General features: G+C 44.7%; 2 protein-coding genes across 2 annotated transcripts; both read left to right on the forward strand.

Annotated features, from left to right (window-relative positions):
• The first annotated feature begins 292 nt into the window (after window positions 1–292).
• LOC139000289 (T-cell-interacting, activating receptor on myeloid cells protein 1-like) lies at window positions 293–3,799 on the forward strand. The gene is made up of 6 exons (XM_070402534.1): window positions 293–344; window positions 462–761; window positions 1,079–1,375; window positions 2,633–2,771; window positions 2,953–2,993; window positions 3,131–3,799. The coding sequence occupies exons 1-5, from the start codon at window positions 293–295 to the stop codon at window positions 2,957–2,959; spliced, it is 795 nt and encodes a 264-aa protein (XP_070258635.1). The 3' UTR covers window positions 2,960–2,993; window positions 3,131–3,799.
• A 4,230-nt stretch (window positions 3,800–8,029) lies between these two features.
• On the forward strand, window positions 8,030–11,400 carry LOC139000090 (T-cell-interacting, activating receptor on myeloid cells protein 1-like). Its single transcript, XM_070402368.1, has 5 exons — window positions 8,030–8,294; window positions 8,612–8,908; window positions 10,833–10,971; window positions 11,176–11,212; window positions 11,365–11,400. Exons 1-5 carry the CDS (start codon window positions 8,030–8,032, stop codon window positions 11,398–11,400), a joined length of 774 nt encoding a protein of 257 aa, XP_070258469.1.
• The last annotated feature ends 12,132 nt before the right edge of the window (window positions 11,401–23,532 follow it).

Raw genomic sequence — 23,532 nt, forward strand, 5'->3', positions numbered from 1 at the left:
GAGATCTAGAAAACATAACACAGACCCTAATAGAATTGGTAACACAAAGAGCGGTTCAGGACAGAAGACTGTGGAATTTTGTGGAATCAGGAAAAATCTTGGAGCCTTGGGAGGTGAGGGACAGCTTGGAGAACCTCTGGGAGGTCGGATGAAGGACCTTGGAAAGAGCAGAGCCCAGTGTGAGAAAAAGGAGAAATCCCAAATGCATGACTGTCATCATGAGCCCCTGAGATGGTCCCTCAGGGATGAGGGCAGAGTGATGACGGGGGCTCCATGTAGATGCTTCTGTCTCATGGATGATTCCTTTGCAGGGCTGTGTGCTGGCCAAGACCTAAGAAGAGATGGTGAGTGTTTCTAAAGGAAAGCCTTCCTTCTTCACTCCAAATTCCCCTCACCCCTTCTCTTTCGTCAGAACAGCAGGTGAGTAAATCAAATCCAGCCTGGACTCCGCTTCCTTCCAGAGTCACTTCCCAAGCCCTCCATCCGTGCCTGGCCCAGCTGGGTGCTTCCTGCCAACAGTGATGTAACACTACGATGCTCCACTCCTACTGGGGAGGTAGACTTCAGGGACATCAAGTTTGCTCTCAGAAAGAAACATGTTCCTTTGAAGGTCTCTCCTTATTCTCCAGAGGGCCGGGCAGAGTTTCATCTCACTGACGTAAAAACTAGTAATGCTGGAGAGTACACCTGTGAATACTACAGTACAGGGAGCCCCACCAGAAGGTCACCGCCCAGTGACGTCCTTCTACTACTGGTGACAGGTGAGGACGGGGTGCTCAGAATGACACACCATCTCCCTAGGACAGGGATGACGAGGGACCCAGAGAATGAGAGAGGAGCAGGGGTCTCACCTCTAGTGTAGATGGGAAGTGAGATGGAGAAGGACAGGAACAGAGCTGGGGACCCTGCCCTCATCCAGGGCTTGTAGGAGGGACATCTCCTTCCTGGAGTCAGAGCAGAAAGAGGGTGAGGTCAGGTGTCTGTCACTTCCCACACTCCCTGGGAACCTGCCAGGACAACAAGCCTGAGCGGGGACCCAAGGCTCTGCCCATGACTTCTGAGCTTCCTTCTCTTACAGGATTTTTACCTAAACCTTCCCTTCATGCCCGCCCAGGGTGGAAGGTGACTGCAGGAGAAAACGTGACTCTGCAGTGCCAGCAGCCCAGTCATGTGACAGAACCTCACACGTTTGCTCTACTGAAGAAAGGAACCTCAACACCCATACAGCTCCAGGGTCCAGTAGGAATGGAGACAGACTTCTCCCTGCCAAGTGTGACAGGCAGTGACACTGGGGCCTACAGCTGTGTGTACTACCAAACAAGGGCTCCTTTCTGGGCCTCAGAGCCCAGTGATCACCTTTTGATCTGGGTGACAGGTAAGGTTTCGGCAAGATTTTGAGAACTTGGATTCCCAGTTGGGCCACGTGCCTGGGTTGTGGTCCGATCCCCAGTAGAGGGCTTGTGGAAGGCGGCAGAGCGATGGTTGTCTCTTATCATTCATGTGTTTACCCCACTCACTCTCTTTCCCTTCCTCACTGAAATAAAAATATATATATATATATATTAAAAAAAGAACTTTAAAAAGGGATGTCATCTTCTGCTTCTCTCTTCCTAATTTCCATTCCTTTGCCCTTCTTTGTTCTGAATTCTTAATTTCTCATGCTGTTCTTCAGAATTATCAGCCCTGCCATTATCACCATTCCTCCCACCATTCGCTGCATCTCATAAAGTTGTGGTTGCTTTTAACAAGAGAATTACCCAGAATTCTCCTTTGTTCTCAGAATGTGGCATTCCACAGCCTCCTGCTTGATGGTGATGGATGCAATGTGTTGTGTTTTTTTAATCTCCTGATACTTACGGCAGAATTACCTGTGGTTACCTTGTTTCCTGCTATGGCACACTGTGTGCTAGCTCTGTATGCTGCATTTTCTGCTGCTGAATCTTCTAAAGTGGTCGGTGAATGTCTTATAATTGATCAAGGTCCATATGGCCAGCCCTGAGAGGTGGCCAGAGCTCCCCAGTTCCTGGGAAGCAGGGTCGTTACCCATTTCGCCCCATGGATTCTGCCTTCAGGGAACATTGTCGGTGATGGGTTTAGAGATCACCTTTGCACGAGTTGGGATGGGTACAATGGGGAATATAAATGCAGACTTCTCTTCAGGAAGCAGGACCAATGATGAGATTGAGCCATTCGTGACTGCAGCTAAACACATGACGTCATGATGCTTAGCTACTAAGTTCACTGAGCTCGCTGCTGGTGTAAATTTTGTGCTGTGAGGACTGGTGCTGATGCAGCTGCTGAATTTCAGTGCTGACAGGCAACTCTGATTCTCTGTGCTGCTTGCACACAAATTCCTAACAAAAGGAAGGAGGAGGGGAAAAGGAAATGCACGGAGGTGGAAATGAGATGAAAGCAAATAAATGAAGGAAGAGAGGGAAGGCAGAGAAAATATAAAAAAGATGACGCACTACTCCAGCTCTCCTAACACTCCCCATTTGGTTCCCAGTGATTAGAACTATAATGCAGTACAGCTGAGCACTGCCCAGGACACACATGTGGGCACGTGAAGGTCACCTCCGCTAGAACCATTGAGAAGCAGGGACATCAGTGGGGATCCTCTTCTCCCTTTCAGATGCCCCTGGTGCCACATCAACAGATTACACCACGGGTAACCTCATCCGACTGGGACTGTCTGCCCTAATTACGGTTCTTATGGTGGCTTTCCTGGTGGAAGCCTGGTGGAGCCAGAGGAGGTCTCCAAGTGGGTCCAGGTAAAACACTGAACACTTCTCTCTGTCATGGGCTGTGGGAGTGATACGAGGGGCCCCTCCAAACCCACCCATTGCGATGTATGTTTCGCATTATGGCGCAGATGGAATTTTCTTCATCCGGTGTGGCCGTTCTGTTCATTGTAAGGACATTTAGTATCTCTTTTCCTTTCCTTTCAAACAGCAATTAAAGTGCCAATCATTGTGGAAGAAGCAGAGGAGCAGGTACTATCCATAATACCCATTGAAACCTCCCTGTATGGAGAGGCTGGGGAGAAGGGGTGGTTCTTCCTGGCTGAGAATCTGTGTTTGGAGGCTGTGAGAATCCATATTCTTCCTTTGGGTTCCTCTCTGGATCCCAGGTCCCACCTCCTGTACCCACAGGTCCCCCAGCTGCCCCGGAGTTGGGAGGGGGAGATGATGAGTACCTGATCCAGCAGGACCTGCTGAGTCTTAACAGCTCTGGGAAACCTACATTCCCAGCCAGCCCAGGACAAGACGCTGACTTCCTTCTTCCTGTGCACTTCACCTGGGCCCGATGGCAGGACTGAGCGGACTCACCTAACACATTTTGGAGGACTTGACAAATACTTAAAACTTCAGCAACTGACTGGGTAGCAAGTAGTTCATGTGTGGGAACTGTTCTTCCTTGAAAACTGGGGAAAGATGGGTTCCTATAGTATTTATTAGTGTTTCCCTTCCACTCTATCTTCTGCTCTTTTCAGCAGTTGGTCAAATGTTGAAACTACTGTATTTATCATGTCTTTTAAATTTTATTTCATATATTCTCATAATTTTACCTAATTCGGAAGAATTCCAGTCTATATTATAGAATCAATTTGCTCTTGAGTTGTCCCCTGTATTCCCGGTGCTGGTGTAAAAAGTCATTGAGTATATTTTCATTTTCAAGATCTGTTGTTTCTTGTTTGATATCTTGTTCTTTTTCATAAATGCTCCCTCTTATTTTAGAACTATTATCTCCTCTCTCATGACTCTGGAGATAGGCTATGAAAATCACATTCTGATGATAATAAAAGTGATTCTCTGAGACAGAAGTTATTTGCTTCCCCTGCTCCCTTCACTGTGTTGGGCCCATCACATCATGGATGAGTCAGCTCCTCTCTCACCCTCATTACAGCTGAGTCCCTCTTCTCCTGGCTGCTGCACTGTGTGTATGATGAGGTGTGTGTGGGGGGGTGGGGGGGAGATTCTGCCCACTGCACTTCTCAGGGTGCTGGGGATGACTGGGACTCCTGGGCTGTGTACCTGTTGCTGAACTTCTTGCTGTGGGGCTCTAGGTAACCTCAGGCATCAGGAGAAGTTTTCTGTTTCTCCCACTCAATTACTAAACCTCATGCCTCGTGCTGAGAATAAAACCTCTGGCTGCTATCTGGTCAAGTGCCGTAAAATAAACAGAAGTCTGGATTTACAGGCAGGACGGGTGGGGTCCATGGGAGAGACAGCGGTTGCTCAGTCTACAAACACCTCCTGCTCAGTCTCCCCCTTGGCCTCACCTGGAACAGCTTTAGCGAAGCTCCCACTCCCCAGTGGGTGACTGTGCGTGTTCATTTAGGTTGTGTTTTTCCTCTTCACACATATCCAATTTAAATGTGTTTATTTGGAAATAATTCTAAATTCACAGGAAGTTACAAAAATAACCCAGATTTCTTCACTTGGTTTCCTCCAATGGTTCCATTACTCGTCCATTACAGTATCAAAAGGAAGAAGTTGACACGACTAGTTCTCTCTCTTTTTATCTTATGTTCAGATTCATGTGGCCACCAACACAGTCCAATACTGACCTAGTCCATCACCATGAAGATGTCCCTCATGCTATCTCTTTACAATCACACCCACCTCTCATCTTAACACCATTCTTCAACCCTGGCAACCAATGATTTCTTCTCTATCTCCAAAATATTGTCATTTTCAGAATGTTCCATGTGACAATGCCTGGTTTCATTTCAATAATGTGGGTTCATTTTAGAAGTTAGAGCTTCAGCCCATACACCAAAGGGTTATGATTTGATTCCTGGTCAAGGGAAGGTTCCATGGCCCCCTCAGGGCCTGTGGCAGAGGCAACTAATCAATGTGTCTCTCTCACATTGATGTTTCTTTCTCTCTCCTCTCTCTCTTCCCCTCCCACTCCCTTCCACTCTAAAAATCAATGGAAAAATAATCTTGGGTGAGGATTAACAATTTTAAAAAAATGAAAGTGCTTGCGACATCAAACCTATGGGTTACGAGAAAGGAAGGAAGAAATGGGCTGGAACAAAGGTGCCTCCAACCACATCAAGCTTTCCTTCCTCCTGTGGTTTTAAACTGAGAACGGATCCTTGAATCTAGCGGCAGGCTCAGTATGATCCCTGAATTCCTTTCTCTCCTCTTATTTGGTAAGTTTCTTAGGATTGATATATTGGGATTTGAGACAAGGGTGGATTGACTGACTGAGAGATGGGAAGAGTACAACAGAAATAACATTGGGTTCTATTTATTGATTGCTGCACACACACAGGACCCATGCTGCAGGCTTTATGGCCACTTACGTATCAAGTGTTTCTCAGGATGGGAATATGTGTATTCCACAGTCATGATGGTGCTCTGTGCCTGCACCACCTTCGTGTAATTAATAATTCATTGGCCCTGTGTCAACTCTTTTTCTTCAAATCAAATGAATGTATTTATTTGAAATAATGTAGCAAGACTGTAACTAATAATGTAGTCACCAAAAAAAAGAATGAAGAGGTGGAAAATGTTAAGAATTCTAGTCTTTGCTGTTCATTGCCAAGTTTGAGCCCATGGAGGAACACTCTCTTTTTCAGTCAGTGACAGAGGTGTGATTCCATACACTAACCTTTTCTCCTCGATTTGAACAAAGGGGCTTAGCCCTGGTGGGTGTTGGCTCAGTGGTTAGAGCATCGGCCTGAGCACCAAAGAGTTGCAGTTCGGTTCTCCGTCAAAGGCAGGGACCTGGGTTGCGGGTTAGCTTCTGGCCCTCCAGTTGGGGTGCATGTGGGAGGCAACCAGTCGATGTGCCTCTCACATAGATGTTTGTCTGTCTCACTCTCTTTCCCTCCCATTGTCTCTGAAAAGCAATGTTCTGTTCATTGTAAGAACATTTAGTATCTCTTTTCTTTTTTGTTGATTTCAGAGATAAAGGGAAGGAGAGAAATAGACACATCAACGATGAGAGAATTATTGATGAACTACCTCCTGCATTCCCCACACTGGGGATTGAGTCTGCAACGCAGGTATATGCCCTGACTGGGATTCCAACCGTGACCTCCTGGTTCATAGGGTGACACTCCACCACTGGGCCACTCCAGCCAGGTGGAAGTCTCTTTATCAACCCTGGCACCTGACCTCACCCTCTTTCTGCTCTGACTCCAGAAAGGAGATGTCTCTCCTACAAGCCCTGGATGAGGGCAGGGTCCCCAGCCCTTTGATCCTTCACCCTCAAAGCCCCCACTTTTCCCTGGTTCAGTATCAACCAGTTATACTGAATATGTTTCACATGCCTTGAGCAATGTTTGCCCTCTTTCAGTTATAGCAGCAGTTCCCCTTCTTGGCTACATACTTGTATCACTCAAGGAACAGATGTTAAAAAGTACAGATGCCTGAGCCCCATTTGAAGACTTTTTGACTTATTCTACTGTGGTTCTGTCTGACCCTGGACTTTTTACTAGCTACCAGGGGAGCCCAATGTGTAGGCAAAGTTAAAAACCATTGAGTGAAATATCCTAAAACTACAGCTGTATGGGAGACAGGAAAGAAGGTATGCTTTCTCTTTTCTGGAATATCCATTTGGATTTTTCAAGGTTTGTTTTAGGACACTAAGCAGTAAACTTTGTCCCATTTAGACATCATGTGATGAAACACACAATGGCAAAGATAGGGTCAGAAACCTTTAAAGAAGGCTAAGGTTGTCACAACTGGCACTATCCTACCATAGGGCTTCTCTGCCTCTCAGCCAATTCCTTGCGCCACCAAATGAATGTGAGTCTCTATGGTGTGAGGTTGGGATGGAGTGAAGCTGATGGAAGATAGGAATAGACTGTAAGGTTGCCAACTTTCTACATCCTGGTAAGATCTCTCAATCATTCTTAACCTGGGGCACCTCACCAGTCAGTCAATGTGCTTTCATAGAGGTCATACTATGGGCCAGGACATGTGGAACGTTGGGATAATGTGGTGAACAGCATGGACTCCCTGCCTTCCAGCTGGTCACAGACAGTGACATCTTGTGTCTCCCATGGTATGAAGTATATAGTCTTCTATGAAGTCTCTTAAAAATTTCAAGCATCCCAGCTGTGGTGGCTCAGTGGATTGAGTGTCATCCCATGAACCAAGAGGTCCCAGGTTCAAGTCTCAGTCAGGCCACATGCTCTGGTTGCAGGCTCGACCCCCAGTAAAGAGTGTGCAAGAGGCAGCCAATCAATGGTTCTCCTCATTGATGTTTCTCTCTCTCTCTCTCTCTTCCTCTTCCTTCCTCTCTGAAATCAATTAAAACATATTTTTTAAAAAATTGCAAGCAAATGTTATGACTTAATTTATGTCATCCAAGGCCTCTGGTTGACTTTACTACAGGGGTTCTTCTATCACAGACGAAACTGTCAGAAGACTCAGGCCTATTTGGGGCCTCAGGTAACATCAAGAGTGGACAGGGTTACACCCAGTTACCAAGCTTCCCTGATCTTTCTCATGATTACTGCCTCCCACACAAGACTGAGAGATCTAGAAAACATAACACAGACCCTAAACAAAATGTTAAGATAAAAAGTGGTTCAGGATAGAAGATGAGAACAGGCAGATTTGTGGAATTTTGTGGAACCAGGAAAGATCTTGGAGCCCTGGGAAGTGAGGACAGCTTGGAGAATCTCTGGGAGGTCTGATGGAGGACCTTGGAGCAGAGCAGAGCCCAGTGTAGAAAATCCCAAATGCATGTCTGCCAGAGCTACCACTCCATCCTAAGCCCGTGAGATGGTCCCTCAGAGATCAGGGCAGAATGATGATATGAGTTCCAGGCAGGCACTTATGTCTCCTGGATGATTATTTTGCAGGGCTGTGTGTTGGCCAAAGAGACATAAAAAGAGATGGTGAGTGTTTCTAAACTTAAACCTTCTTTGATCCTTCACCCTCAAAGCCTCCCTTTCCCTTCTTTAAATGGGCTTCCAGCAGGTGAGCAAATCAAATCCAGCCCTGGACTCTGCTTCCTTCCAGAGTCATTTCCCAGACCCTCCATCCATGCCTGGCCCAGCTCAATGGTTCCTGCCAATAGTAATGTGACAGTGCGATGCTCCACTACTGCCCAGGAGGTCAACTTTGGGGACGTCAAGTTTGCTCTCAAAGGGGGAAGAAATGTCATGGAGTCTTCGCCATCTTCTGATTCCCCAGGGGGCCTGGTGGAATTTCACCTCAGTGGTGTAAAAACCAGTGACGCTGGAGAGTACACCTGTGAATACTACAGAAAAGGGAGCCCCACCATAAGGTCACCGCCCAGTGACGTCCTTCTACTACTGGTGACAGGTGAGGATGGGGTGCTCAGAATGACACACCATCTCCCTAGGACAGGGATGGAGGAGGATCCAGAGAATGAGAGAGGAGCAGGGGCTCACCTCCAGTGTAGATGGGGAGGTGGATGGAGAAGCACAGGAACAGAGCTGGGGACCCTGCCCTCATCCAGGGCTTGTAGGAGGGACATCTCCTTCCTGGAGTCAGAGCAGAAAGAGGGTGAGGTCAGGTGTCTGTCACTTCCCACACTCCCTGAGAACCTGCCAGGACAACAAGCCTGAGCGGGGACCCAAGGCTTCTGCCCATGACTTCTGAGCTTCCTTCTCTTACAGGAAATTTCCCTAAACCTTCCCTTAAAGCCCACCAAAGGGGTGAGGTGACTGCAGGAGAAAACGTGATTCTGCAGTGCCAGAAGCCCAGGCATGTGATACAACCTCACATGTTTGCTCTACTGAAGAAAGGAACCTCAACACCCATACAGCTCCGGAGTGCAGTAGGAATGGAGACAAACTTCTCCCTGCCAAGTGTGACAGGCAGTGACACTGGGGCCTACAGCTGTGTGTACTACCAACCAAGAGCTCCTTTCTGGGCCTCAGAGCCCAGTGATCACCTCATGATCTCGGTGACAGGTAAAGTTTTGGGGCAATCGTGGAGCCCCCTCCCCCCCCCCGATCGATCGCCCCGCCAGCTGGTGGTCTGGGCCTCCCTCTGCAGGGTGATCGTGGGGCGATGGCGGAGCCCCCCTACCAATCACACTGCACCTGCCTTGGCGGGCCTGGTGCCAGTGCGTGTCATAGCGTGGTCGTCCGGAAAGTCGTCCGGACAATCGTTCTGCTGTTCAGTCTATTTGCACATTACGCTTTTATTATTATAGATAATATTTAATAACTATGTAGTGTGGAAGGTGGGTACTGGAAATATCAGGAGGAACACTTTGTAAAACTACATGATTGTCTAACCTCTATGCTGTACACCTAAAACTAATACAGAGTAATAATAAACGTAAACTGTAATTTAAAAATAAATTTTAAAAATATAATTTGCTCATTTGATCTAGCATCATCTGATTCTCACTTCCTTTGCCTTTCTCCCAACCTTTGCCTTTCTCTGTTCTGCATTTTTAGATAATTATTCTTTTTTTAAAAATATATTTTATTGATTTTTTTACAGTGAGGAAGAGAGAGGGATAGAGTTAGAAACATCGATGAGAGAGAAGCATCGATCAGCTGCCTCCTGCACACCCCCTACTGAGGATGTGCCTGCAACCAAGGTACATGTCCTTGTCCGGAATCGAACCTGGGACCCTTCAGTCCCCAGGCTGATGCTCTATCCAGTGAGCCAAACCGGCTTGGGCTGGATAATTATTCTTGCTGTTCTTCAAAATTACCTACCCTGCCGTCACCACCATTCCTTCCACCACTCTCTGCATCTCTTAAAGTTTTGGTTGATCTTGATGATAGTGATTTCTTCCCCACAACTCTCTTTTGTTCTCAGAATGTGGTGTTCCACAGCCTCTTGTTTCAGGGAAATGGATGCAATACCTTTTTAAATTTTAATTTCACAAAATTTACTGGTAAAATTTGTCTGAGATTATATCTCATTTCCTGCTATGACACATGCTATGTTTCAGCGCTATAATCTTTTCTGCTGTGCAGTCTTACCATATGGTTGGTGAATGTCTTATAATTAGATCAAGGTCTGTATGGCCAGCCCTGAGAGGTGCCCAGAGCTCCCTGATTCCTGGGAAGCATGGTCATTACCCATATCTCCCCATGGATTCTGCCTTCAGGGAACATTGTCAGTGATGGATTTAGAGATGAACTTTGCACGAGTTGGGATGAGTGAGATGGGGGGATATAAATTCAGGCTTCTCTACAGGAATGAGGACCAATGCCAAGATTAAGCCATTCATGACTGAAGCTGACTACATAATGGTCAAAGTGCTTAGCTACCAAACTCACCCTAGCTAAGTTTTGTGCTATGGAAACGTATGCTGATGCAGCTGCTGAATTTCAGTGCTCTGAGGGGGCATTTCTGGCTCTTTGTGTTGCCTGGAAACAGATTCCTAACACATGGAGGGAGAAGGGGAAAGGAAATGCAGGATAGTGGAAATGAGATAAAGAGCAAATGAATGGAGAAAGACAGAATACAAAGAAGATGGAAGAACCACTCCTTTCATAAAACTCCACATTTTATATATATATATATATATTATTGATTTCAGAGAGGAAGGGAGAGAGAAAGATAGAAACATCCATGATTAGAGAGACTCACTGGTCAGCTGTCTCCTGCACACTCCACACTGGGGATCCAGCCCGCAATCTGGGCGTGTACCTTGACCAGGAATCAAACCATGACCTCCTGGTTCATAGGTTGACGCTCAATCACTGAGCCACGCTAGCCTAGAAAAACTCCACATTTATATTCCAGTGATCATAACTTTAATGAGGTACATCTGACCACTGCCCAGGAAACACAGGTGGGCATGGGAGGGTCATCTTTAGTAGATCCATTGAGAAGCAGGGACATTAGTGATTCTCTTCTCCCTTTCAGATTCCCCAGGTGCCACATCAACAGATTACACCACGGGTAACCTCATCCGACTGGGACTGTCTGCCATGATTATGGTTCTAATGGTGGCTTTCCTGTTGGAAGCCTGCTGGAGCCAGAAATGGTCTCGGTGTGGATCCAGGTAAAACACTGAGCACTTCTCTCTCTCTCTCATGGGCTGTTGTAGTGATACGGAATTTCTTTAAACACAAAACTCTGCCATGCGGACTTATATTTTGCAATATGGACACAGATGGAATTTTAGATGGGATTTTTGTTCACCAGGTGTGACTTTTCTGTTCATTGTAAGAACATTTAGTATCTCTCTTCTTTTCCTATTCAACAGCAGTGAAGATCCAATTATTGTGGAAGAATTAAAGCAGGTACTGCCCATATACCATTTCAAACACCCCTATATGGGGAGGATGGGGAGAAGGGGTGATTCTTCCTGGTTGACACGCTGTGAGAGATTATGAAAAGAAATATCCTTCCTTTGCTTCCCTACCTTGGTCTCAAGTCTGTCCTTTATCCACAGGTCCCACAACTGCCTGGGGAAACAATGGGTACTTGATCCAGCTAGATCTGCTGAGTCTTAACAGCTCTGTGAAACCTACATTCTCAGCCAGCCCGGGACAAGATGATGACTTTCTCCTTCCTGTGCTCTTCACCTGGGCCAGATGTCAGGACTGACCACAAAGACTCACCTAACACATTTTGAATGACTTCGAAAAAATACTTACAAGTTCACCATTGGACTGAGTAGTAGGTACAGTCCCATGAGCAGGAAGTGTTCTTCCACTGAAAACTGGGGGAGCCAGCCAGTGGTTGTGGCTCAGTGGTTGACTGTTGACCAATGAACCAGGAGGTTGTGGTTTGATTCCCAGTCAGCACATGTGCCCAGGTTGTGGGCTCCCATCCCCAGTGTGGGGCATGTAGAGGGCAACCAATCAATGATTCTTATCATTGATGCTTCTCTCCCCCTCCCTCTCCCTCTCCCTCCCCCTGTCTCTCTCTCTCCCCCTCCCTCCCCTTTCCTCTCTGAAATCCATATAAAGTATATATTTTTAAAAACTGGGAGAAAGATGGGTTCCTATATAGTATTTATAAGTGATTCCCCTCCACTATTTTCTGCTCTCGACTAACAATTGGTCACATGTTGGAATTCCTGTATTTATCACATATCTTTTACATTTCATTTCATACATTCCAAACATTTTACCTCATTTGGGAGAAGTCTACTCTACATTATATTAACAATTTGCTCTTGAGTTGTCCCCAGTATTTCTTGTGCAGGTGTAAAATGTCATCCATCATGTTTTTGTTTTCAAGATCTGTTGTTTCTTGTTCAAATAATAATTCTTGATTTAGAACTATTATCTTTCCTCAGTCCAAAGATATGCTTATAGAGAAATCAGGTTCTGAACATTATAGAAATAATTTTGAGATATAAGTCTGTGTCATCTGCTCCTTTCACTGTGTTGGGCCCATCAGATCATGGATGCATCTTGTTGCCTCTCATCATTACAGCCGAGTCCCGCTTCTCATTGCTGCCGCACTGTGCGTATGATGAGGGGGAGGAAGGTGTTTCTGCCCACCACACTTCTCAGGGCACCGGGGGATGACTGGGACTCCTGGGCTGTGTATCTGTTGCTGAACTTCTCAGTGTGGGGATCTCTGTAATCTCAGGCACCAGGAGTTTTCTGTCCCTTCCACTCAATCACTAAAACTCCTGGCTCCTGCTGAGAATAGACGCCGTTGGCTGCTATTTGCCAAGAATCGTCAGAATGAAGAGAAGTCTGTATTTATAGTCTGTGGTACATCAAGGAGACACCAGTTGTTCAGTCTACAACCACCTCTTGCTCAGTCTACACCTTGGCCTCCCATGGAACAGTTTAGTGATGCTCCCACTCCCCAATGTGTGACTGTCCATGTCTATTTTAGATTGTGGTTTTTCCTCTTCAATTAGATTCCACTTTTAAATATATATATATATTTTACTGATTTCAGAGAGAAAGGGAGAGGGAGGCAGAAACATCAATGATGACAGAGAATTACTGATTGGCCGCCTCCTGCATGCCTCTCACTGGGGATCGAACCCACAACTGGAGCATGTATCCCGACTGGGAATTGAACCATGACTTCCTGGTTCATAGGTCTACGCTCAACTACTGAGCACACCGGCCAGGCTAGATCCCACTTTTAATATGTTTATTTATTTTATTTTTTTATTATTATTTTTTTAAATATATTTTTATTGATTTTTTACAGAGAGGAAGGGAGAGAGATAGTTAGAAACATCGATGAGAGAGAAACATCGATCAGCTGCCTCCTGCACAGCTCCCACTGGGGATGTGCCCGCAACCCAAGTACATGCCCTTGACCGGAATCGAACCCGGGACCCTTCAGTCCGCAGGCCGACGCTCTATCCACTGAGCCAAACCGGTTTTGGCATGTTTATTTTTTTTAAATATATTTCTTTATTGATTTCAGAGAGGAAAGGAGAGGGAGATAGAAACATCAATGATGAGAGAGAATCATTGATCAGCTGCCTCCTGCACACCGCTTACTGGGGATCAAGCCCGCAACCCAGACATGTGCCCTTGGCCGGAATCAAACCTGGGACCCTTCAGTCCGCAGGCTGACGCTCTATCCACTGAGCCAAGCCAGCCAGGGCTTAATATGTTTATTTTCAAATCATTATAGATTCACCGTAAGTTGTAAAAATAATACAGATACTTGTCCCTTCCTTCACCCAGTTTCTCGCAATGGTTCCATTACTCATCCATTACAATATTAAAAGGAAGAAGTTGACGTGAATACTAGTACATGTGCACAGTTCTATGTCATTCAATCACGTTTAGATTTGAGTAGCCATCGACACAGTCCACATACTAATCTAGTCCATCATCATGAAGATGTCCCTCATGCTGCCCTTCTACAGTAACAGCCACCTCCACCACTGTTCTGCAGAAGACTATTAAAAGGATGAAACACCAGTCTTCAACCCTGGTAACCAATGATTTCTTATCCATCTCTCTAATTTTGTCACCTTCAGAATGTGATGTTAATGGGATCAGATAGCGTGTGAGTTCTTCCCCTTTGTTTAATGTAAAGAACCAAAGCATGTAAGATTTTGAGAATGGATGTGTGTTTTTCCCACTAAGCCAAATGTCCTTGAGAGCCATTCAAGTTACTGTGTGTGCCAACAGTCTGTTACTTTTTATTCCTGAATAGGATGTATCATAGCTTAACTACTCAGCTGTTGATCTACATATTGGATGTTTCCAGTATTTGGCTATTGCGAAAAAGGCTGACATGTACATTTATGCACAGAATTTTGTGTGGATAAATGACCAAGATGGAGATTTCTGGGTCATAAGGAAAATGTGTTTAATTTTATTTTAAAAAACTACCAAACTATTTTGCAGAATGATTATCATTTTTAAAAAATATTTTTTATTTATTTCAGAGAGGAAGGGAGAGCGAGAGACAAAAACATCAATGATGAGAGAGAATCATTGATTGACTGCCTCCTGTACACCCCCTATTGGGGATCGAGCCCACAACCCAGGCCTGGGAACTGGTGACCTCTTGGTTCCTAGATTGATGCTCAACCGCTGAGCCACACCAGACCTGGCGAATGGCTGTATCATTTAAATTTCCAGAAGCCATGTCTGAGAGACCCACTTTCTCTGCATCTTTGCCACCATCTGATAGTATGATTATTCTTTTTAAAAAAACCAACAAACATATTTCCACTGATTTCAGAGCAGAAGGAAGAGGGAGGTTTCATAATTTTACATTTAAATCTTTAATCCATTTGGATTTCATTTTTAAAAGGTATGATGTTCTCTGAGCCCAGGAATAGAAGCACATGTTCGCAAAATGATACAGGATATCTAGGAAAACCTCTAAGTCATATCAAATTTAATAGCAAACGACTAAGTGCTTTCACCATAAGGTCAGGTAGAGGGCAGGGATATTCATTCTCCCTAGTTTCTTCAATAACATTGTGGAGATTCTAGCTACAGCAATGAGGCAACAGAAAAGGAATACAGACTAGAAACAGAAGAGGTAAAACTGTCTTTACTCACAGAAAATAAGAAAAATGATGTAAAAATAAGATATCAGTGGTTGCCAGAGTGGAACAATGGTGTCGGGAATAGAGGAGGATGTGACTGTAAAATCTCACATGCTGTCTCATCCCTACGGAATCTTCAAAAGGTTACAATAAACAATGTCTGAACTTGGCAAGATAGCAGGAAATAGTGACCAAATTAAAAATTAATCGCGTTTCTAGGTGTCCTCACAGTGAACCACTGAAAATGATACTTCAGAAAGCAATACCGTTTACAGAACATCAATGATCATAAAAAAACATAAGGGTCAAATGTAGTAGACATGTGCCAGACCTATACAGTGAAAACAGGAAAAAACTGATGAGAGAAATTAGAGATGATCTAGATAGATGATAGATAGATAGATAGATAGATAGACAGACAAACAGACAGACAGACTGCTCCTAGGTCAGAACACTCAATATTATTAAGATGTACGTCCTCTCTGAATTGATCTATAGACTCAACACAAGTCTAACCAATATCCCAGCAGCCTTCTGGTAGAAATTGACAAGTTGATTCCAAAGTGTACATGGAATCTAGCATGGCCAGAATAACCTAACAATCTGATAAACCAAAACCTTCTGTTTTCAAGACTTACTTAAAAGTAGAGTAATCAATATAGTTGGTACAGGCAAAAAGATAGACATATAGATCAATGGACCGGCACAGGGAGTTCAGAAATCAACCCATTCCTCTATGGTAGGTTGATTTAAAAAGCCAAGGTAGCCTGTGCTGGAGGGTGTGGCTCAGTTGGTTGGAGCGTCATGCTGTACACAAAAGGTCGTGAGTTCAGCCCTGGTTGGGGCACGTACAAGAGGCAACCAATCCATGTGTATCAGAGGCTCAGTGTCATACACAGATCAGGGATTCACTCATGTGCAGACAGCAGGGGCTTGGTCTTACACAGGGAGCAGGACTTGGTCTGTACAGATATCAGGAGTTTGGTCATATAGAGATAGGGGACTCATATTATACAGAGGTCAGGACTTGGTTTATACAGGAGTGAGAGACCCAGTCTTACAGATATAAGGAAATCACTCTTGTACAAAGATCAGGGACTTGGTCTGTATAGAATTAGAAGCTTTGCCTTGCACAAAAATTAGAGATTTAGCTTTGTGCAGATATCAGGGACTTGGTCCCTATAATCCCGGTACAGAGACCAGGAACTTGGTCCATACAGAATAAGAAACTGGGCCTTGTACAGGGATCAGGGACCTGGTCTGTATATAATCAGGAACTGGGACTTATACAGATAACTGGAGCTTGGTCCATTTAGGATGAGGGGCTGGGCCTTGTATGGGTATTGGAGACTTGGGCTGTATAGAATCAGGGACTGGACTTTCTACAGAGACTGGGACCTTGGTCCATAGAGAACAAGGTACTAGGACCTGTATAGAGACCAGGGACTTGGTCTGTATAGAATCAGGGACTGAGCTGTGTACAGAGACTGGGGACTTGGCCCCCATAGGATCAGGGTCTCAGCCTTGTACAGAGGTCAGGGAATTGGGCTATATAGATTAGGGACTTGGCACTGTACAGAGATCAGGCACTTGGTCCCTATAGAAGCAGGGATTGGACATAGTTCAAAGAACATGGACTCAGTCTGCATAAAATCAGGGACTGGGCCTTGTACAGAGTCCTGGGACTTGGACTGTATAGATACAGGGATTGGGCCTTGTACAAAGACCTGAGACTTAGTCTTATAGAATCAGAGAACCGGCCTTGTACAGAGATTGGGGACTTGGCTGATATAAAAGTAGGGTTTGGACCTAGTTCCAAGACCAGGGATTTGGTCTGTATAGAATCAGTGACTCGGTCTTGTATATCCCAAGAAACCAGAAACACCAATCAGAAAGGATATACGCACCCCTGTGTTCATAGCAGCACAATTTACAATAGTTAAGATTTGGAAACAGCCCAAGTGCCCATCAGCAGATGAGTGGATTAAAAAACGGTGGTACATCTATACAATGGAAATACTACGCTGCTGTAAAAAAGACGGCACTCTTACCATTTGCAACAGCATGGATGGACCTGGAGAGCATTATGCTAAGCGAAATAAGCCAGTTGGAGAAAGATAAATATACGTGATCTCATTCATACATGGAATATAATGAACAACATAAACTGATGAACTAAAATAGAGCCAGAGACATAGAAGCATCAAACAGACCATCCAACCTCAGGGGGAGGGCGGGCCAGAGGGGTGTGAGAGATCAACCAAAAGATTTGTATGCATGCATACAGGCATAATCCATAGACACAGCCGGGGGAGGGGGTAGACGAATGGGGAGAGGTCAATGGGGGGAAAAGGATTCATATGTAACATTTTAAACAATAAAGAATTTTTAAAAAGAAAAAAATACAAATATTCCAAGAAGAACTAACACCTATCCTCCTCAAATTATTCAAAAAAATCCAAGAGGAAGGAACACTTCCGAGTTCTTTTCATGAGGACAGCATTATCCTAAACCCAAAACCAGATAAAGACACTACAAAGAAAGAATTACATAGATGAACATAGATGCCAAAATCCTCAACAAAATACTAGCAAATCAGATCCAGCAACATATTAAAAAGATCATACACCATGACCAAGTGTAATTTACTCCAGGGATGTAAGGCTGGTACAATGTTCACAAATCAATAAACATGATACATCCCATAAACAAATTGAAAGACAAAAACCACATGATCATATCTATAGATGCAGAAAAAGCATTCAACAAATCCAACACCCATTTTTTAAAAAATATATTTTATTGATTTTTTACAGAGAGGAAGGGAGAGAGATAGAGAGCTAGAAACATCGATGAGAGAGAAACATCGATCAGCCGCCTCCCCCACACCTCCCTCTGGGGATGTGCCCGCAACCAAGGCACACGCCCCCGACCGGAATCGAACCCAGGACCCCTCAGTCCACAGGCCGACACTCCATCCACCAAGCCAAACCCGTCAGGGAGAACACCCATTTTTTATTAAAAACTCAGCAAAGTGGGAAATTAGGATATCATACCTCTACATAGTAAAGGCCATATATGACAAACCTAGAGCTAACATCATACTCCATGGGAAAAAATTAAAACCATTTCCCCTAAGAAGAGAAACAAGATAGGTTCATTCAGTTTCATTTTTAATTCAACACAGTACTAAAAGTCCTAGCCACAGTGATCAGACAAGAAGAAAAAAAAGATATCCAAATCAGAAAGGAGGAATATAACTGTCATTATCTGCAAATTACACGATATTGTACATAGAAAACCCTAAAGACTCCACCAAAAAAACCCAAACTACTAGGTTTCATAAATGAATTCAGCATTGTAGCAGGATACAAAATCAACACCTAGAACTCAAAGGCTTTTTAATATACCAATAATGAACTTTCAGAAAGAGAAACTAAAAAGACAATCCCATTTATCACTGCAACAAAAAATTAAGATACTTAGAAATCAACCAAAAGGTTGCAGGTTCGATTCCCAGTCAGGGTCATAACCACATTGTGGGTTCAATTCCCGGCTGGGGCATGTATGGGAGGCAACCTCCCGATGTTTCTCTCTCGCCCTTCCTCTCTCTCAAGTCAATTAAAAAAAAACCACACAAACAGTTGGTGGTTAAGCCACCAGTCTACAGCATCCTGCTGTAGAGCCCAAGATGACAAGGACACCTAATATGTAGTATAGGCGGAAGGAAATACTTTCTGTAATAAATGTATTTCCATTTCCAGGTTTGTTTTTGGGTACCAAGCAGTGAATTTTGTCCTGTTGGGAGCATCGTGGAATAAGACAATGGAAAAGACTGGTACAGAAGCCTTTCAAGACCAAAGCTAAGGTTGCTGCACGTAGTTCTTTTCCATGATGGGGCTTTCTCCATCTTTGAGCCAATGCTTACTCCATCAAATGGATGTGGGTGACTATGGTGTGGTGTTGGAAGTGAAGTTTACTTGGTGGGAGAAAGATGGAAGTTATTGTGAGGTTACAGCTTCTCCACCTTTGAAAAATATTTGTGAGTCATGCTCAAAGTGGGGCATGTCATCAGTCAGTCAGCGTGCATTTGTTGAGGTCCTACTATGGGCCATGACCTGTGTGAACACAGGGGATACTGAGGTGAATGGCAGAGCCCTGCTTTCCACACCAGTGACATGTGTGTCTCCCATGGATAAATGTACACATACTTACATAATCTCTCCTAAGATTTTACAACCAGAGCGATGTCAGCAGCATAGCGACATAAATGTCCCTTTTTTCTCTCCCCTTCCATGAATTGATTTGCCATGAATCAAACATCCGTAACCAAACAAAAACCCCTCTGCAGATCAGACTAAGACACCCAAGACATCCGCCCAGCTGTGCATCCAGAGGTGGGTGGATGGGACCTTGAAGGAGGCTGTGCAGTCAAGGCTGTTGCCACACCGGAGGTATGGATCAAACTTAAACATAAAACCTAATGCCATAACTCCTAGAAGGAAATGTACGGAAGAAGCTCATTGATATGGTCTTGTCTATGATTTTTTAAAATTATATATATATTTTTTATTTCAGAGAGGAAGGGAGAGGGAGAGTGATAAAAACATCAATGATGAGAGAGAATCATTGATCGGCTGCTTCCTGCACGCCCCCACTGGGGACTGAGCCCGCAACCCTGGGCATGTGCCCTTGACTGGAATTGAACCTGGAAGCCTCCAATCCGCAGGCCAACGCTCTATCCACTGAGCCAATCCAGCTAGGGCTGTCAATGATTTTTTTTACATGATATCCATAGCACAAACAACAAAAGCAAAAATCAACAAATGGGACTATATCAAACTCAAAAGCTTCTGCATGACAAAAGAAATGATTAACAAAATGAAAAGGCAATCTACAGAACGGGAAATTTTTGCAAACCATATATCATATCAGTTATTATAAATATATGAAGAACTCATACAACTTAATCACAACGATAATAAAAGCCACAAACAATTTATTTAAAATGTGTACAAAACTTAAAAAGACTTTTTTACCCCCCAAAGAGGACATCAAAATGGCCAACAGGCACATAGATATTCAACATCAGTAATCAGGAAAATGCAAATCAAAACCATAGTTGGAATGGCTATTATCAAAATAAGAGGTAGCAAGTGTTGGAAAGGATGTGGACAACAGGAAACCCTTGTACACTGTTGGTGGGAATGTAAACTGGTGTGGCCACTTGGGAAAACCATCTAAGGGTTCTCAAAAAACTAAATATAGAATTACCATACCATCCAGCAATCCCACTTCTGGGTAAAAGGAAATAAAAAAAGGATTTCAATGAGCTATATATTCTCTGTATTTATCACAGCATTATTCACAAATAGCCAAGATGCCCATCAACAGATGAATGGTTAAGAAGCTATCACACAGCCGAAACCGGTTTGGCTCGGTGGATAGAGCGTCGGCCTGTGGACTGAAAGGTCCCAGGTTCGATTCTGGTCAAGGGCATGTACCTGGGTTGCGGGCATATCCCCAGTGGGAGATGTGCAGGAGGCAGCTGGTCGATGTTTCTCTCTCATCGATGTTTCTAACTCTCTATCTCTCTCCCTTCCTCTCTGTAAAAAATCAATAAAATATATTTAAAAAAAAAAAAGAAGCTATCACACATGTGAGTGTGCGCAGGCACACGGGCAGCCGCATGCGCGCGCGTACACACACACACACACACACACACACACAATGGAACATTATTTAGTCACGAGAAAGGAGGCTATCCTGCCATAAGTGACAATACAGGTGGACCTTGAGGACATTATGCTAAGAGAGACACACCAGAGAAAGATAAGAATTTCCTGGTCTCACTTACACATGGAAGCTAAAAAAGTCAAAGCTGTAAAAGACAGTTAAATGGTGGTTACCAGGGGATGGAGGTGGAAAATAACACTGATGTCTTTTAAGGGCACAAACTTACAAGCAGTCATAAGCCATAAAGACCTAATGCACAGTATAATATAGACAATAATATTGTACAGTAAATCCTCATTTAACGTCACAAATAGATTTTGTGGCTTTACGAGGCACCATGTAAGGAAACCAATTTTACCACAGGCTAACTGATATAAACAAGACTTAAGTTCCTAGGCATCTTACCACCTTTACAAACAAACTACATTGAACAAAATATCATTTGAGACGTCGTTTGCTATTATGTAATGTGACAAATATCCCCATGACTTGGCAATCCTGTCACAAGACATGACTGTATGAAAGTAACACCCTGTACACCTTAAACTTACACAGTTGCATGTCAAATGTATTCAGTTACAGGAAAAAAAGATGAAAGGCCATGAGTGAGCATGCTTTGATGCCCTATTTTAAGCCTTTAAAAATATGAAATTGGACAAACAAAACAGGTCCAGAGACATGGATACATGGGACAGACTGACAAATCTAAGAGGGGAAGAGATTAACCACAGAACATATAGGCATAGTTTACAGTTGTGAGTAGGAGAAACAGCCTATTCTTGTATTATTACTTATTATTTACTAGAGGCCCAGTGCACGAAATTCCTGCACAGACAGGGTCCCTACGCCTGGCGGGTGATCAGGGTTGATCTGTGGGGCACCTCCCCCCTGCCCCCAGCTGACACCATATGACTTGGCTGGCTTGGGGCCTGCAGGCTGGGGACAGCTCCTGCATTGAGTGTCTGCCCCCTGGTGGTCAGTGCGCATCAAAACCACCAGTCGTTCCACTGGTTGCTCTGCCATTCGGTCGATTTGCATATTGGGCTTTTATTAAATAGGATTGTATTATTTTCCATGCAAACAACTATAAGCCTACTTTTGTACCATCCTGTGTATATTAAGTTGGTTACAGTTCTAGGAAAAAAAAAAAACCTGTGGTATATCTAGGGTGCTTTTTAGGGGGGGCCACAGCTGGTAAGGACCAACAATCAATCAGAGGGAGGGTCTATGGGAGGAGCTAAGGTTTATGGAAGTTCTCGAACTCTACGCAAAAACTCCATTAATAATAGTAACAATTGCCGAAACCGGTTTGGCTCAGTGGATTGAGCGTCGGCCTGCGGACTGAAGGGTCCCGGGTTCGATTCCGGTCAAGGGCATGTACCTGAGTTGTGGGCACATCCCCGGTGGGGGATGTGCAGGAGGCGGCTGATCGATGTTTCTCTCTCATCGATGTTTCTGACTCTCTGTCTCTCTCCCTTCCTCTCTGTGAAAAATCAATAAAAATATATTTAAAAAAATAATAATAATAATAACAATAATAAAGCTCTACCTTCCACATTCACCTTCCCTTAACTTCCTCTCCCTTCTATATATAAACACCCCTGCACCCTGCCACGCGGGAAAACTATGCACTGGGATGCAACTCTTTCTTTCTTTGTTACTCCTCACCGGAGGATATTTTTCCATCAATTTTTAAGGAGAGTGGAAAAGAGAGGGAAAGACAGAGAGAAAGAAACATTCATGTGAGAGGAACACATCGATTGGTTGCCTCCTGCACAATCCCCCACCAGGGCCTGGGCCAAGGAGGAGCCTGCAATCGAGTACATGCCCTTGACCAAAATCGAACCCGGGACCATTTGTTCTGCAGTCAGGCGCTCTATCCACTGAGCCAAACCGGCCAGGGCAACATGCACCTCTTTCTTCTTGCAGAATAAGTCCTCTTTTCTTATTATTAATCCTCACCGGAGGCTACTTTTTCCATTGATTTTTAGAGAAAATGGAGGGAGGAGGGGGGGAAAGTTGGACAGAAACACGCATGTGTCCCGCCCTGACTAGGGCCGGGATCAGATCCTGCAACGCAGGTACATGCCCTTGACCAGAACTGAACCCGCGTCCCTTCAGCCTCGGGCTGACGCTCTAACCACGACAAAAACTGGTCAGAACAGCGGTTCTCAACCTGTGGGTCGCGACCCCTTTGGGGGTCCAACAACCCTTTCACAGGGGTGGCCTAAGACCCTCAGAAAAAACATATATAATTACATATCGTTTTTGTGATTCATCACTATGCTTTAATTATGTTCAATTTGTAACAATGCAATTACATCCCGCATGTCAGATATTTACATGACGATTCATAACAGTAGCAAAATTACAGTTATGAAGTAGCAACGAAAACAATTTTATGGTTGGGGGTCACCACCACATGAGGAACTGTATTAAAGGGTCGCGGCATTAGGAAGGTTGAGAACCACTGGGCTAGAACCAGAATAAGCCCTTCTTGGTGCCGAAACACCTACTCGATGCTACTTTCCAGCCGACATACCAGAAGCACCTGAAATCACGCAACCCCTGACTCCCGGCCAAGCAGAGGCAGCGACAGAGCGGAAGCAGGTGCCCGGGGTGCGCCTGCGCCACACCCCTCGCCGCCCGCCCCACCTGCGCCTTCCACCCTGTGCCCGGGCCACCCTCACGCCCACCGGAAGCTACCGGCACCATGATGGCTGGGACGACGGTCTTCCCCGGGGACACCCGCTCAGCTGACGACGGAGGTGAGGGCGGCGGTACTCACGGTTGTAGCTGCTGTGCTTCCTCACCAGGACACGAGCCAGCCCTGTGGGGTGTGTGGGGAGGGGTCCCCGGCCCAGGGACCGCATTCCCAGGCCTCTC

This window comes from Myotis yumanensis, unplaced genomic scaffold (genome assembly GCF_028538775.1).
Source record: "Myotis yumanensis isolate MYYU_CA2020_CCGP unplaced genomic scaffold, mMyoYum1.0.hap1 SCAF_23, whole genome shotgun sequence".
In the NCBI taxonomy this organism is placed as follows: domain Eukaryota; kingdom Metazoa; phylum Chordata; class Mammalia; order Chiroptera; family Vespertilionidae; genus Myotis; species Myotis yumanensis.

Coding starts and splice junctions, on each gene's coding strand:
- LOC139000289 (XM_070402534.1), top strand. CDS start 293: ATGGATGATTCCTTTGCAGGGCTGTGTGCTGGCCAAGACCTAAGAAGA. Junction 345..461: donor CCAAGACCTAAGAAGAGATG/GTGAGTGTTTCT, acceptor GCTTCCTTCCAG/AGTCACTTCCCAAGCCCTCC. Junction 762..1,078: donor CCTTCTACTACTGGTGACAG/GTGAGGACGGGG, acceptor CTTCTCTTACAG/GATTTTTACCTAAACCTTCC.
- LOC139000090 (XM_070402368.1), top strand. CDS start 8,030: ATGGTTCCTGCCAATAGTAATGTGACAGTGCGATGCTCCACTACTGCC. Junction 8,295..8,611: donor CCTTCTACTACTGGTGACAG/GTGAGGATGGGG, acceptor CTTCTCTTACAG/GAAATTTCCCTAAACCTTCC. Junction 8,909..10,832: donor CCTCATGATCTCGGTGACAG/GTAAAGTTTTGG, acceptor TCTCCCTTTCAG/ATTCCCCAGGTGCCACATCA.